The sequence below is a fragment of the Cynocephalus volans genome, chromosome 11 (assembly GCF_027409185.1).
Source record: "Cynocephalus volans isolate mCynVol1 chromosome 11, mCynVol1.pri, whole genome shotgun sequence".
In the NCBI taxonomy this organism is placed as follows: Eukaryota; Metazoa; Chordata; class Mammalia; order Dermoptera; family Cynocephalidae; genus Cynocephalus; species Cynocephalus volans.
The window spans coordinates 111,891,923-111,907,395 of record NC_084470.1 but is presented as its reverse complement, the minus strand read 5'-3'; the positions used below and the strand labels follow the sequence as shown (position 1 = coordinate 111,907,395).

General features: G+C 42.3%; 1 protein-coding gene across 1 annotated transcript in view; it reads right to left on the bottom strand.

The window, feature by feature from the left end:
• Positions 1-209: 209 nt before the first annotated feature.
• The window catches only part of PTPN14 (protein tyrosine phosphatase non-receptor type 14), a 166,193-nt gene continuing 150,929 nt past the window's right edge, over positions 210-15,473 (bottom strand). Inside the window, exons 16-19 of the mRNA XM_063113722.1 lie at positions 14,693-14,821; positions 12,074-12,308; positions 8,501-8,664; positions 210-6,825 (exon numbers count right to left, since the gene is read on the bottom strand). Coding sequence (XP_062969792.1) covers positions 6,697-6,825; positions 8,501-8,664; positions 12,074-12,308; positions 14,693-14,821 — 657 coding nt within the window. The 3' untranslated portion in view covers positions 210-6,696. The remainder of the gene's footprint in view (positions 6,826-8,500; positions 8,665-12,073; positions 12,309-14,692; positions 14,822-15,473) is intronic.

The window sequence follows — 15,473 nt, the reverse complement described above, 5'->3', positions numbered from 1 at the left end:
GCAGGTTTCTTCTAACAATGATGACTTTGTAAATTTCAAACTAAATCTTCAGTATGATCAGGTTATGCAGGACTAGAAAGTGGGTAGCAATAAATGGGTCTAAAAAACTGAGAAAGCGGACTTCCCCAGGCATTTGCCTGTGAAAATAATCTTAGGTCTTTCAACTGATACACACATATATAGTACAGAAGAGAGTTAGAAGATTTAACTGTTTCTCTGGAAAAAAATGGTTTATTGCATATGGAAATCAATAGATATCTTTTACAAAAAAGATTAGAATAAAGATCTCACATTTTTAAAGGCACATATGAAACATTTTACAGCACTGACGAGGGCAGTGAGAACGTCAACTATGACCAATGTCTACATAAGACTTTATAAAAACAGATAGGAAACAGTGCAAAAAATACTGTCAAAGTCAGTTTTATACACCTCGTAATAGTGTACAAAACTGGCAAGCATAAGCTTATTTACTGATATAAAATAGCACATAGAATAGCATGCATAGTTTTATTTAAGGCCTTTAATATTATTAAATTGATAAGAAGTCTATACCAAAGTACAGTTGACATGAATAGTGATAAAATCACTCCCCAACTTAGGGAATGTCCTATAAATTTCTCAGCTCTCCTCCTCCCTTACAACTGTAGTTTGATAGTGAAGAGTCTGGGCTTCCATCTTGCATGGTAGCAAATGGACACCATGGGGAGGAGAATGTGTTCTCAGGATCCCAAGTCCCAACCTGGAATGCATTTCTTATGGCAACAACATGAGTGGTGGCTACATTTCCAGGTCAGCCCACAAAACTCAACCCAATATTCTGGCTGTGCTGGAAGTCAGTAGGTTTCTGTGGGCTGACCCAAGAACCTTAAGAACAAACTGGTTTCTAAGTCAGGGACTTGTGTACACATCGTTTCTAAATGAAACCTATTAAATGTCAACTGTTTTGAACAATACCAAAATTCGCAACATTTTACAAAACACAGACCAAGGAAAGCATCAAAATACTGAATTAAGTAGCACAACAGAGTCCAGTGAAACAAACTAGATTAGCTTGTTATTTGATGTAACACAAGTTACATTAAGGTTATAAATTTAATAGTCATCTGCACATGGAAACTTCTTTCCATTTAAGTATCCTCAAGCAGGTGAGTTGAGGAAGGACATATACAGGAAATCATCTCTGATGAAGAGTAACCTGACGTCTGAAAAGATAAGGTTAACAGATTTTTAAGATTCCAAGCAGTGGCAACAAAGTTCAAAGGCAATTGCAATAAAATTGTACAATGTTCAAGTTGGAAAAAAAAAAAAAAAGGCTCTGAATTACAGATTTTGGTTCTATGCTGAAGGTATTTAGTAGCTAACACTGCAGTCGTAGGAGTGGGAGGCCCCTGAGAAATGCTGAGAACGCCAGGCAACCCTGTGTGGAGCCACCCCAGCTAAACTCAAAGCAGCATTCCTGAGATTTCAGCAAAAGGTTCCACCCCAAGGCACAAAGAGATCCCAATCCAAGCTTTTCAGCTTTCTCCTTTAACCCTTTTGTCAGATGAGATAGCACTGGCGTTTCCCTGAAAGAGTAGGTTGGGGAAGAAAGAGGATAATTTAGAGGTTGGACGAGCAGCGTATCCGACTCCACCCTCCCTTGAAAACTGCAAATTGCTCACAATACAACTTATAAATGTTCCTGGGCAGCCCAGAGGTTTTTCACCTGTTTCACAGATTGGCCAGTCTATGTAAAAAGGATATGATGAAGGGAATGTTGTCCAGCATGAAGCTAGAAACCAATCAGTTTAACACATATTTCACTAGGCCAAATGCAGTTCACCTTGAAATAAATACTAAGAACTGCTGCAATCATTGTTTTAAACAGGACTGCTGTCTTTTCTTTCATTTTTGTTTTTGAGCACCGAGTGAGTTCCCATCACCAAGGGGTGGGTGAGAGAGGCTTCCTGGTTGCTGATTTTCTAGCTATTTTCATTCTGGTTATTTTCATTTGCCAGATCTTATTCCTTAAAGCTATATAAACTTTCTTAAAAAATTAAAGTTAGGTATCTCAGTTACATTTTTTAAAGAGGTTTAGGACAGTGATTCTCTATGACTAGATTTAACTTTTCGTAAGGGTTGCAATAACAGGGTAAGTAAAGAAAAGAAAAATCATACTGTTGAGTTGATTCATAAAGCAAAGTTTTTTAAAAAGCCGTGAAAAGTTGGCACAGCCCTAAGTGAAGGAGGTGCTCTTGGAATGAAGATGGTGTCGTTAGAAATAATCCCACCCATACTCCCAACAAGAAAAGGAACGCTGCAGCCACTATACTCATGTCTCCCAGTTTTTGTGTCCTGATTATAAACAAGACTTGTTCTGTAGCACTCGTGATATTGCAGGCAAACTGAATCAAGATGCACAGAAGCTGTGATTTCTAACTCTGGGAGCCACATGGACGAGCAGAACCTTCTGCCAACAAGGCTACAGGGAGAGGAAGGGCCACCAGCACCAGGCGAGGGGGAATGTTGTGCCTGAGCGGCAGGTCCAGGCAAATATGATAAGCCATGGGTCATAATCCATGACATTCATCAAGCTCTACCTCCAAGGTGAGGACACAGTTTAAAACTACAAGACACGGTGAAACAGATCCCAACACTGCAGCACAGCTTCTACCTCTGACATTACAGAAAGGGAGGGAGGGCATAGGAGGGACATGCCAGAGTTCAAACAATTGTCAGTCAATCAAAGAACTTTTGACAGCAACTTCAGGGCTGATCTAAAAACCCTTCCTCTTACTCTCCCCACTAATAGCTCCTCTCTGGGCAAGCTTATGGCACTTGTTGGAAAGAACGATCCTGATGGCTCAAAGTGTAGCCGAAGTAACAGTGACTTTCCAGGCAGACCTGTCATTCAGGCTATCGGCTCCACCCTCTTGCCTTACAACAAAACGTCCTTGCATTTATTTTCGCCATGGGAAGGCTGAGCAAAGCTCTGAACAGGAGGAGCTCTACTGTACCAAACAGCAACAGATGACCCAGCCTATGAAACTGATTGATCCCAGATGCTCAATGCCAGGCTCATGGGCATTTTAACAGGGAACTTTTTAGTTTAGTCTTGAGAAAGAAGATGAAGCTACATTAAGCTGGAAAAGATAAGAAAGGTAGTCTGCTGGATAAAAATGCTGACCAACTGTACCCAGTGGAGTTTATTCCTGAGAAGCAAAAGCCGAGAGAAAGCAGGATAAAGGTTAAGTAAAGATTAGCTGGTGGCCGAGTGCCACAGGCTCCAACTCCAGCAGTCTACAAAGATCCTCCATCCAGGAGGAGACAGGAGGGGGTCAGGGACAGCCAGTGACTCTTAGGGCAACAAGAACCATTTAATTATAATCAATCCAGAACCACAAAGATTATAAAAGTAAATTTAAGCTCCTTAAAAGTTTATTACTCAAAATAGTCCATGTGGAGATGTTTCCACCTTACCTGATCTTGTTCACCACTTCTTTACTCTCATATAGAGATCAATGTTTGACATCCCTCCCTAATGCAACTAAATCCTCCCTTACTGCCTATCCGGGGAAAGAGGTGTATACATGTAAACACTACCAGAGACTTACTAAGAGGTGGTATCTCGCTAGCACCCAGTGAAACCACAAAACTCAGCAGGGCACTCCCCAGCTTTGCCAGCAGGCTCAGCTCATGTCTCAAGGATGAAGACACCAAATTCAGCCTCCATGATCCAGGGACTACAGGAAACAAGGGTGGACACACTGGGTCAGTGTATCCAACTGAGTGCAATGAAACAAAACATTTTGAATGGAAAATTTCAAAACCACAGGGCAGAAAATGTCTGATGGCTTTGTTGTGAGAGGCATCTTTTTTTTTTCCATTTTTAAATTTCTCCCTTCACATGCAAACTGCACCAACAGACCCTGACAGCACTAGCTTCAGACTTGATACATCATCAGGAAATCATTCCAAAAGCTCTAACTAGATAACTAATTTAATACACTTTGCTTCAAGGTTTATTCCTTGGCATGCTTCCCAGATATAAAGCATCTCTGGGTAATTATTATGCAGATGTCACTGAAAGGACTTTCAATGGCTGCTGCTAATTTAACAGGAGATGTGTTGGCATTTGCTGGAGATTTGAAAAGGAACGCAAAATGTGCTAAAGAACCAAAAGCATTTGCTTTCAAAAATGAAACGTGTGGAATAGCTTTTAAATGTTTTCCTTTGGGTTTCAATATACACTTTGGCTAGGAAGCTGAGTATTAACTTCCTCCTGCATTTTGGGCATTAACAAATATTCCCATGGCATGCAGTGGCAACAGTGGATGGGTTTAAAGGAAGCCCATGAGTAATGATCTCGAAGAGACTCCAGATCGACATGCTGTCCACAGGACACATTTTAACAGTACTCACTCCGGGGCTTAGAGATGAAAGATAAATATTGTTGTTCATCATACAATAAACCACTCACTGAGATCAACTGTTTAAACATCCCTAATAGTAGAAAATCCCAAGGATAAAAAATCTCTAAGGAAAGGAAACAAATACCTTTTTGACTATTGATGAATTTAGTAAGGGTTATGAGCTCTGTTCCATTGAAAATAAATACATGTGACACTAATGGTTTTCCTTCTTTTTTTTGACGACTAGCCGTTATGGCGATCTGAACCCATGACTGGTGTTATAAGGTGGCGCTCTATCCAATTAATGGTTTTCTTTTCAGGTCACACACCAAAATTCTGGAACCTACCAAGCTCAGTTGAAGTTATACTCTTTAACTGATTCTTCAGACCTTGGAGAAGAGAGAGCCCTCCATCACCAGATATTCTGAGTCTAAATACAGAGTACAACCACTGCAACACCTGGCCAGATGTGAAACTGGGCTGATTCAGCATCCGAAGGAGTTAATGAGGAATCTGCTTTCACATGCATCTGTTGGTGCGTGGTGACAGGAGGTCACAGAGGCATGTTCCTTGACCATGCTTTGTCTTCTCAGCTCAGGGAAAAAGGGTGGCAACGGCGGAAGGAACACAGAACACCTGCAGTGGTCAATTCTAAGAACACAACTGTAACTAAAAATTATATTCAAGAAACACGAGACACAGAAAGGAAAACAAATGTGGTTTTGTTCTTAGAATTTCAAGAGTTCCATAGCCAGTCCTCCATCACTACGTTTTTCTCCCGAGCCGAAAACACAAAGAAAACATGGCATCAAGTCTACCAGAAGGAACGTGCTCCTGTGACCTCCTGTCACCATGCACCCACAGATGCGCATGAACATTGTATTCCAGAAAAACTAGACGCAGAAAAGAAAATCTCTCAAAACTGAATGAGAGGAAAAGGGTGTGGAACGTGACTTGTGTACTAACCTGAGAAACTCAGAAGGACACTGACAACAAAATCATGAGGAAGAAACTCAAGACTGAGAGCTTCCAACTGAGGGTAGTTAATACCATAACTGACCCGAGAGTGGGTTACACGGTGAAAAGGAGTGCAGCAAAGGACTCTGTGAAAGACAAATTCTACCACCTTTCATCAAGTGGGCCAGGATTTGGACTTCCACGCTTGCAGGCCAACGCCTGGAGATGATCCTGGCATAGTGGAGTCACACTTTGTGTGGCTCCCGCCCAGGGCCCTTGCTACCTACGTGCCAAATAGCTCCCATAAATCAGCTTCCCCAACTGTCTCCTTTATAACCTTTCAAATGACTCAGTGACTGACAGAAAGACTGAGCACCCCAGCACCTCCACCTGCAGGTTCCCGTCCAGCAGACACATCACATTTAAGTAAGAAACAGTATCGAGGCCCTGCCCAGCTCCTTTCTCTTCCCACGCTGGTCCATTAACCCCTCTCAATCAGGCACGAGGCATTGCTGCACAGGTGGCCTGGCCAGAGCCTCAAGGCCACCAGACGGGAGCCTGCTGGGCAAATGGTGAGAAGCAGCAAACAGCCAAGGTGCAGTCCCCAGCAGGGAGACACAGACCCCAGAGCCCAGAAGGAAGAGGGGTGGCCAAGAAAGATACAGCACACAGCTCCCCATTCAGGCCCGAAAGATGGCAATTACTGTAAAGGGAGCATTTTCTCTTGCTGTTCCTGTCTTTAATTCAAGCTTGTGGGGAAGAGGGAGAAAGAGATTACTAAGGATCAGGACTGGAATAAAGAAGGGAGGAAACCGACTGTCAAGGCTCATGAACCCCCAAATGTAAGAGAAAAGTGTTTTTTCAAGAAAAGGGTCTCGGCCCTTTCTCTATATTTCAGGATGAATTCATTTTCCTGCCATCTTTGATTTGAACATGAGCAATTAAGCTGATGAATTTCAGGGCTGGTTACAAATCTGGCTGCAACTTCACTAGAGATGTCTTCCCTTATGCCTCTGTCCCCAAAACAATCCACCAGGGCAACATACCCTACTGACGTATTACAATGCAGATCAGTCCAAATACAGTTCAAATGAAACGTACTATAATAATGTGAAAACTGTATTATAATAATTCACAAAAGTTATTCCAAAGGGGAAAAAATAAATTATCTCATATAAAATAATACATGTTGCTTATAAGTAATCTTGACTCCCGTCTTCAGAGAGCCTGTGGCCTGCCTGCTGCCAGCTATCTGTCCCCGCTGGGGGAGCAGATGTTGTCTGGAGGTAACTCTCCATCTGCACATTGGAGCGGGGTCCCTCCTCCAGGAGCTGGATTGGGAAGATTAAATGAGTCTGGAGTTTTGGAGGAACTGGATGAGGACTTGATAGACAAACTTGTACTGAGCAATGGTCTGGATCATGAACATCCTTTGCTCCCTGAGTAGCCTCAGCATCATCGGCACTTCCACCTTCTGCAAGAAAAGAGAAAAAGCACATGACCCCGAGCAAGGACGCTTCCTGTGGCTCATTCATCGCTCCCTCATTCCGGAGGCATTCACCCGCTGCCCATGTCCAGGCATTAGATAAAGCAAAGGACTCTGTCCCCACTTGGTTTTACCCATCAAATAGTCTGTACCAGCACCTGGAGATCCCGGTCGTCCTGTGTCACTGGTGTGATACTTTAAATACAGACCTGTCTGCTAGATAAAACGTAGAGGCTGGAGTTACAGCTGACTGATATTCTCAACTCTACCACAGCCCAGTGATAGGACTTAAGACACCTCTGGGTCTTAGTTTCCCTCCTGTAAAATAAGGATATGAGGTCGGAACCTGACCTTTTGTAATTAGCTACAGCTGAGACAGACAGCCAAACCCAGGGGACCAAGACGGTGTGCTGCAAACCATAAAACTAGTGCTTTCTGAAAAACGTATGGGCATTAAAACATTTCAGCTATCACTCAGTGACCAGGAGTGCTGGGCCACAGGGTGACTTCTCAGGGCAGCCTGTCAGAGTTGTCCCCTAGGGTCCCCACCTCGCAGCCAGTGACATCACTGTAAACATCTTAGTGACATCATGGGGCAGTATTTAATCTGATTTTCAAACCGTTGATGCTATTGAGTAAATATGTGTATTATCATATGAATTCCTCCACAGAACTTCATGATAACATTTTATAATATAAATACTACCAAACCACTGCAATAATTTCCTTTGGTGTTCCAAGCTGTATAATTTGGAAATTGAACAAGAACCAAATGGCACTTGGTATTTGGAGGCAGAGTAAAGGTGGGAAGTAACCCTGGATCAGGTCGAAGACCTTGCTTCTTGCCTCGGTACCACTGCTTATGAGCCATATGGCACCAAACAAGTCATGCATAAAGCCCTTTAAAAACCCTACAGCCCCATGTAAACAGAAGTCGGAAGAATTGTTCTTTAGCCTTTGACTCCTGTTTGTCTCATCTGCATGAAATAGAAAGTCTCTCACTGTAACTCCCTAATCCTACGGCAGTAAAAGATTGCCACACACCTTGTGTGGGCACAAGCTCAGCAGCCCACCTCTACAGGGAGAAGAGCGAGGCAATCTGGTCACTGCAAAGACAGGTAACATGTGCCTGCTCAGAGTATCTACCCTGCTCTGCTACACCACACAACTGCCAGTCTAGACAAGAGCAAACAACCCACTCTAAATAAAAACCTCTCTCTGAAGATTGAAAAACATTTTCCAAGTAGACACACTGTCAAATAGGATTTAAGCTAAAACACATTCTACAAATACAAGACGCATCTAAACTATATGCGACCCAATCACTCACCACGGAAAATTACCCTCAATAAAACCAGACTGTCTACAAGATGCTGCAGGCTTCTGGAAGTAGATGCTAAGTTCAGATTTGCTAAACGTTTCCTTATCTCACACTCTCATTTCTTCTTCTATATCTGAGTATCTACACAGAGCAGTGAGAGGCCAAAGATAAGGAGGGTTGGAAATGTTGGAGTCAAACTAGAAACCATGGGTCTGGAAAACTCTGGTCAGGAGAGAGGACATGAACTGCTGAAAACAAAAGGGCATAGTCGAAAGTTTGGCTGTGGGGTATATTTGTCCCCAAACTGGAGGAGTATGCAAAAAGAAAACTATAGTGACTCACTTCGTTATGCTCCAGGCAGTAGATCATCAGTTCAGAAAGAATGACCACGCCGGTCCTTCCCACCCCAGCACTGCAGTGCACCACGATGGGAGGGTGCCGGTTTTCAGTGCCTTCCAGCATGCTGTTGGTATGGCGACGGACTGACTGGATCTCCTCCAGGTAGGCTGTGGAACAAAAATGCAAATTTTGTCACCAAAGTCCTACATGGCTTGCATACAAGTGGTAGTGGTGTGGGCATGCAGGGAGACTGATGGTGAGTCTTCTTTTTTTTTCCTTAAGTGATAATTTACAGTTCTTACAAGACACTAATTATTTGGCTGTTACCGCTGTACAGTCCTGGATCCAGAAAGGACCAGCTGGGAGTCAATTAGACCACGGGAGAATTTGTTCTTTAAATTAAATAGTTCTTTTTTAAAAATTAAATTCTGTTTTCCCCTCTGCAAATCCCTAAGTCCCCCAAGCAGATGATTCTAGACATTACTTACAGCAATTCCTACTATTAACAGACTGGGATCAGAACAACAGCTAAGTCCCCTTGAAACGCCCGCCTGTCAGAGCCAATTTCTGGTGGGGAGAGACCATCCATCTGCCCCTTCCTCCTTCCCCTCCCTGAGTGAGCGAATGTCAGCTGAGACTTGACTTCATTTTAGATTTTGAAACAGACTTTGGGGGGTTTGCTTTTCAGCATGGATTCCGTGGGGTTATGGGTGCAGCTCAAGATGACCCCCTTCTGCAGGCAACATGTGTGTGGGATTCCAACATCTGTGTAGCTCAGCAGGCTCCGCAGGGGTCTGTTCACGGCTCCAATTGGGCGCAAGAGAAAAATTACAGCAATACAAAACATAATGACTTTATTTCATAATCTTGAAAAAAGGGAAAAGTACATAACTATAATCCTCAGCGAGTCTGAAAATCAGCAAAAGTCAATTAGTGATTTAAATTCTGCAGCAGCTTAGGGGAGAAACAGATCGAAAGGTTCTCGATACTCAGAAAACCTCGTTGTAAGGCAAGAGTGTAAACAAGACTGCAGGGGAAATGCTCAAATTGTCAAAGAGAAAAAAGTACGGACGACCCAGTCTAGTAATTTAAATGTATCTGTTTACAATTAATAGAACCTGTACTTTCCGTTACAACCTTATCTAATTACCAAATAGTTTACCAAATAAAAAACTACCACTCCTATTATGACAACTAGTAGTAATAGCAGTAGTAGTAAAGTAAAATGAGATAGGACCAAAAAAAAAAAAAAAAGAAAAAAGAAAGAAGACACCTGGAGATGAATACCAAGAGTAGTTCCTATTGGGCACCAACTTGAGCTAAATACTGTGCGTGGAATTCTCTTTACAATTCTTCTGCGAGAGGGAAGGGATATTAGGCAACTGAGTATTTTGTCTGACAAAAAGCAGTGTTCACATACAAGAGACAAAGCTTTTCTTGAGCTAAACTTAAGAAGAAAAATAAGAGAAATGCTGTGGAATACAACAGATAGGTGCCACTTTCAAGTGGACATTTTCATAAAACGCAGAGAAATTGGATTCGAATGGATGCTTCCTCTGTCAATGATATGCATCAAGTTCCTCAAGCTGTAACTCAATGAAGACTTCTGGAGGGTGGGAGACAACTTGGCTTAGATACTCTGCATCCAGGTAATCTAATTTAAACATGGGCAAAAATCTTGAAAACCTAGAAGAAATGGACAGCCAACATTTCTAAGGCCCTACACAGCACATTTGTTTTGAGTTTTTTAGAAATTTAACTTAATACATTTACATTCTTTAAAAATATTCTCTACATGTTTAAGTAATTTAGATTGGCTTTCCTTAAATTGGTTCTGATTAAAAAGATTTGACTGTACATTTAACCACCTCATAAGCTCAATCTTTCATCAGAGCATTTAGCCAATCATCAAAACAATCCATTTTTATTGTTTGCATTTTCTGCCTCTTGAAAAAAAAAATTTAATAAGTCAATTACCAAAAGATTACCTGAAAGGAATAAAAAGAGCACTTTTAGGAGGAACGAAAGTTCTGCAAAGGTCACTGCCCTACTTATTCATGTGAGCATCAGATAACTGGCCGTTTGACCTGAGGCACATCACTGAACCAGCCTAGTCTTGCTCTAGATCCTTTGATTCCAATCATCTTTCCACTTTCTGCTTTCAGTGTCCAACCCTCAATGCCCTTTACTGGGAAATGAAATACTTGTGTTGATGAATAAGTATGCATCAGAATCTTTCTGGTGGAACTTGTAAAGTGGTACGTTTAGGTCTTCAGAGCCTACTTTCTCTTCTCTTCCCTCTCCCCCCTCCTCCCACCCCATCTCACATTTAAGATGAATATCAAAATAAAATCAAGGTTCTGACATTATCCAACATCTGGATGAAGGTCACAGGTCTGCCGCTAGCTGGAGAGTTGACAACGTGACAGGTATAAATCTGCAGAGAGCACCAGGGCCTCCTTTGCTGATGTGTAAGTGACAGAAGGGGCTTTCCCACAACTGCAAGACATTTAAGGTTAGCATGTGGCAAGGGAGGAGAAGACTGCAACCACCACTGAAAAGCAGATGACAGCATCGGATCTCACCCCTGCACTGTGAGGACTGGCCTATCTTTCCTGTTAGACTGTGAACACCTTTAAGACAAAGTCTGTGAACTCAATTTCATCTTTGTGTTCCCAGAGCCTGATCCAGTGCCCAGAATGTAGTGGGCACACACTCAATTTTTAGCCTTTCAAATAAATTAGTGTGTATAATCTGGTGAATTAGTTTTTAAAATAACCATACCCAGAAATGTATATATATACATAAATTACTGATTTAGTCTTTTGAGCACATTTCAGTTTCAAAAACTACAAGTTGATTCTTAGTATTTTAATCATAGATATAAGAATTTACTGTTAGAGAAATACAGGGCTTGAGAGATGCAAACCTTTAGTTATCTGTGCTTTTTATTGTGATAAAAGATACAAAATAAAATATACCATTTTAACAACTTTTAAATATGGAGTTCAGTGGCATTAAGTATATTCAGTGCTATGTAACCATCACTGCTATCCATTTCCAGAACTTTTTCATAGTCCCACACAGAAACATCACATCCATTAGACAGTAATTCCCCATTCCCCCAGCCTCTGGTAACCTCTATTATACTTTCTGTCTCTATGAATCTGCCTCTTCTAGGTACCTCTATGTGGAATCATACAATAGTTTTCCTTTTGGGTCTGGCTTACTTGACTTAGCATAATAATGTTTTCGAGGTTCATCCATAGTGTAGCATGTGTCAGAACAGTTATTTATTAAATGAGCAGCTAAAGGTCTAAATCTAGGTAGAACTAGTTAGTTTATCACAATTTTATCTTATTTGCATAAAAGGTAAACAGAATATAAAAAGTAACGTATTGTTATTCTTCTCCACTCTACATTGTAATGAAGGGACATATACATCCACATTGAAATACTTTTGCCGTGTTAAGAGAAAGCATCCTTTCTCTCCATTTCCTCTCTAATTGATAGATCGCTGAGGAAGTTGGCAAAACCCAGTCTGGTAAAACACAGACTGGGAAGAAAAATACTTACACAAAAATCCTTGGACATCTTCTGGGCAGCCGTGATCTGGCCAGTCGGTATACTGCAAATGCCACACTGTCCTTTCCTGACCAGACAAAAGATGCTTGACCTTCAAGCCTGTGGTTGCATAGCAACCAGAATCGGTTCGGAACTTGGTGGTGACCTTGAACTTGCCATAGGTGGCCGAGCTGTGTTTGGAACCCAGTTTGGGCCAATATCGGTGGCTTTTGGTTCGTCCACCCTCCTGAATCACACACAAAAAGCAAAAGTGGAAATAAGTCAGGGGAAGCTCTCATCTTCATATTCTTAAAATCTGAAGACAGAAGAAAACGTAAATAGCTCCTAAGTAACACAGTAGCACAGCGTAGTGTCTATCACAGAGTAGATCCTATACATTTTAGCTAAGACCAGTAATAAGATTCATAATGATAGTTACATCAATGGCAAATTTAAATCATTCACAATTGAGGTGTGGTTGGATGTCAGAAGAGGAAGTGCAAAGTTCAAAGGCACAAACAAGTTTGGCGAGTTTCAGGAAGGTGGCTGGACTATGGCAAGTTGGGGGAAAGGTGGCAGGACAGGAGGCTGGAAAGGCCATGGCACAGAGTTTGGATTTTACTCCACGGATAATGGGAAACCATCCAAAGGCTTTAAGCAGGGGAGCTGATTCAAGCTGCTCATTCCAGGCTATCCTTCATTTCTGATACTCAGCCCAGGGCTCTTTCTAGCATGCCACGCTGACTGCTGACTGTCTCTATCACCGAGCATCAATTTTGTATTTTTTCAGCCTGACCAATTTGTTTTAGTCCCACCTACCACTTACAGAGAATAGCTGCTTACATCACCATTCTTCCTCCCTTAATTTTACAATCTCTTCTGAGGATGTGCATTCTCGACCATTTACAAAAGGCCTATTTTTAAGTTTTGCAGTTTTGAAATCACTGGAGCGGGAGTGGAGAGCATGGAGAGAATAGAAGCTGAGGAGATCCGGAGCAGGGGGAGAGAGAGAAGGAACACAGAGCCTGCAGAGCTGGGGTGTGGGCAAGGGCTCTGGGAACCCTTATGGCTAGCCCACTTGCAAAGCAATGCATCTTTGGTGAATATAAATGATCTTGCCCAGATTCATTTGGTTTCATATTGTTTCCTTAAATTTGAAGCACACTTTCCTCTTTTATTTATCAGCCTTGTGAAAGTAGGTTCACCTGAGGCCTTGAATGCATATTCCTGCTGAATGTCTCAGTTATGGATTTTCAAAGACTGGGAGTCCCTGGCTGTCCCACAAATCACTAGACTCTGCTGTGTCTTAACAAGGTTTGCCCCTTCTTTCACTCAGGTCTCGTCTCAAATGCCGTGGCTGCCCACCTAATCGAAAGGAGCCCCCCCAGTCTCTCTCCCATCATCTTGTTCCATTTTCTCCGTGGCACTTACTACGATCTGAACTTACTTTGTTCACTTTTTACTGCCCCTCCCACTAGGACGTAAGCTGCATGGGGACAGGGAAGGTGCCTGTCTCATTTATCACCATGTCCCTCGGTTAGCCCTGATGGTACTTGTGCTTAGTTGAATGAATCCCTTGCAGTGATGTGATTCCGTTAAGTGATAAATCTATTCTAGAGACTGTAAGGAGAATTCATTCTCTTGGAAAGAAGGTCAAATGGAATGTCAGCCCTGAAGTGCGACCAGATTTAAAGGGCTTGAATTCCCTTTCACCACTATCTTCCAATGGACTGTTCTAGAAAGCAACTGCTCAGACCAGTTGATGAAGGGATATGATTTTTTCTTTTTTTTCCAGTTCTCTCTGTTCCTGATCCCTTTACAATAGTTAGAAAAGGGGTACTGCAGTATTGTGGATATTGGTTAAAACATATAAAGCTCGCTCACCCCTTCAGTGGCTTCAAAACATATGTTGGAATTCAATGAAAGGAACAAAAGAAGGTGGTTAAAAAATTGAGCATTCAACAAGAGAAGAAACACAGCACTTCTTCCCCAAAGACAGCAAGCCTAAAGCCTGCTGAACTGAGAGGGAGTTGTGTGCAGATTTTATAACGCCACACAGAGTTCTCTAATTACAGCACAAAAACTGTGTTTGACTTGGCAAAGAAAGAGAAAGATATTTTTTTCTCTCTCCAAAGAATAGAGACCTCTTTCTCTCCAGGAACAGCCGCTTCTGGTCTCTTTTCAGCTGATAAGCAGGAGGGCTTGTGGAGCCGGCTGTGCCCAGGGCTGGCAGGACACATCCATTTACCCAGAGCAGCCAGAGAGGTTCTCAAATTCCAGCGGAAAGATCTCTGCTTTCTTTGGCACACAAAGTCAGCTGGTTCAACTAAAGTCTGGTCATTTTTGGTGCTGTGTTGTTTTGCTTTCATTTTAGTGCATGGCAACCCAAGGAAAAAGAGTTTAAAGCCAGATGCAAATGGAAGGAGAAAAAGCCACAATAATAAATTATCTCTGGGGAAAAGCAAATGTATGTGGAAGTAAGAAGAGAGAACAGACGTATACCAAAGAGAAAAGGATTTGCAGAGAAACAATGCTGCAGGAAGGAGGACAGAGCAGCAGTCGCTGCTACAAAGCCCATCTCTGGCCACCCCTTCCCCCGGGAAAAGGACGCTGAGCGGGCCAGCCCCTTACCTCTTCTGCAGTGACCATGGCAATCACGTTCACGCCCTGCTCCCACACCATCTGCCAGAAGTCGTGGCACGTGTGTGGCAGGGGCCCCTGAGTGGCTATGTAGTGCCATTCTGCCCCACCAACCACCACCTGGAAACCAAGGAAAGCATCACTGCACAAACCCCACGTTCAGGACAGAACCAGCTGCTGGCCACATGCCCAGGTGTCTGCACCTTAAAACCCTGGATAGTATTTGGGGGGCCAAACGGGTCAGTGTAATTATCAAAAACCCTGAGACCACAGATAGCTAGTGACACATTCTCACATTAATATACTTTTTGCCACTCAAGCCTATCAAAATAGTTACCAGATCTTTTCTTGTCTGCAACTCACAGTATGAGCAAACCAGTGCACATTAAAAACATATATGTATATATACGTATACACACACAATAATATATGAATATGTATGTGTATAACGAGAATCTAATTTTTACAGAAACAATAGTTACGCTTACAATGTCCAATGCACCCTGACACATTCCATTCTTCTCTTCTCTTTTCTAGTCTATTTCAGACACACACACACACACACACACACACACACACACACACACGCACACACACACACACCAAAAAAAAAAAAAAAAAACTGGCCAAGACCACTAAATTAATTTCACACCCCGCCACTGTGTTGTGATCCATAGTTTGAAAAACAGTGCTCCATGGCATTCTCTTAAATAATAAAAAAGTCTACCATGGAATAATGTCCATTTGGAGCAATATCTTCACCCTGCTGATC